This window comes from Amphimedon queenslandica, unplaced genomic scaffold (assembly GCF_000090795.2).
Source record: "Amphimedon queenslandica unplaced genomic scaffold, v1.1 AMPQUscaffold_1680_Cont26312, whole genome shotgun sequence".
Classification (NCBI taxonomy): Eukaryota; Metazoa; Porifera; class Demospongiae; order Haplosclerida; family Niphatidae; genus Amphimedon; species Amphimedon queenslandica.
Window position 1 is genome coordinate 1 of NW_003557979.1, and position 1,201 is coordinate 1,201.

Below are 1,201 nucleotides of genomic sequence, written 5' to 3' on the forward strand. Positions count from 1 at the left end.
AAATGACTTCCCTATTGTATTAGAATATAAATAAGTTAAAAATATTTATAAAACTGTTCGTTTACCATATTCCATTATTATATCACTAGCTAAAGACACTGCTTCCTTTGATTTCATTAGAATGCTTGTCAGAGTACATAACTTGCTATGATCTTCAGCTACACCACTTAATATTAGTAACATTGGATCTCCTACCAATGAACAACCGCAACTCTTCACTTTTGTTAATGTATCCTTAGATATCAATCCCTCTGTATGTAACAGATCAACTGATTCCTCAGTAAGAACAACTTGAGCTAGTCTACCAATATAACACTGCAATATCTCACTAACAGGATCTGCCACTAAATAAAAATATAAACATATATAACGATAATAACATTATTACTTGTTTTGCGAATATTATTAGAAACAGCTAATGCGTTCATTCCACGAAGTGCATTAGCCAGTGTCTGCCATACAAGAGTATGATCAGAGCCTTCAGTCAACCACTTGGCTAAACACTCCCTCAGGCAATTTGAAGGATCTTCTTTATTAGCTGACTCAATAGCTTTCAGTGCGTGATAAGGTAAACCAAGATTCAATCCAAAGTCAAACCATCTTGCTTCAGGAAACTTGTAATGCCTCAAGACTTGTAAAACAAAGTTTAGCTTGTTGATATCTGAATACAAAATCTGTATGTCAGTGTATTATAAATAATCTGACTCACCTAATGGGAAATGTGATGGTTTTGAAGCCATTTGAAACTAGTTTAAGTATTGTATACAAGGTAAAAGGAGAGGTAAAGGCGGTGAAGAACAAGAAGAAAGGGCAAAATCACGCAATCACAGATCAGCAAATTCCAAAACAAGGCGTGGCTGGTTGAGCCACGCCTATGGCCTAGCCATTGATCACAGCACTGCATGAGGTAAAGAAAGCAGTGGTGGATGGTATGAATGCACCATTCCAACATTAATGATATGTACCAAGTAATTGACAATACATCTGCATTTTAATTCTTAATAAATATTAAAATACACATAATTTTTATCCCAAAGTTAAATTTTATAACTCATCCTCTTCTAATATTCTTCAGCTAGATGCTTCTCCTTGTTCTTCTCCATTGTCTCTTTCTCTTTCATTTCCTGCTCCTTCACTTGCTCCGGCTCTTCCTCTTTCTCTTCCTCCTCCTCTCTCATTCCTCATGCTTCTAACAATAGAC

The 1,201-nt window shown here is 35.6% G+C and overlaps 1 protein-coding gene across 1 annotated transcript; it reads right to left on the reverse strand.

Moving 5' to 3' along the window:
* Window positions 1-45: 45 nt before the first annotated feature.
* Window positions 46-842, reverse strand: LOC109593401 (uncharacterized). Its single transcript, XM_020008496.1, has 3 exons — window positions 710-842; window positions 389-661; window positions 46-344 (listed from the first exon to the last, which is right to left on the reverse strand). Exons 1-3 carry the CDS (start codon window positions 738-740, stop codon window positions 46-48), a joined length of 603 nt encoding a protein of 200 aa, XP_019864055.1. The 5' UTR covers window positions 741-842.
* Window positions 843-1,201: the final 359 nt, after the last annotated feature.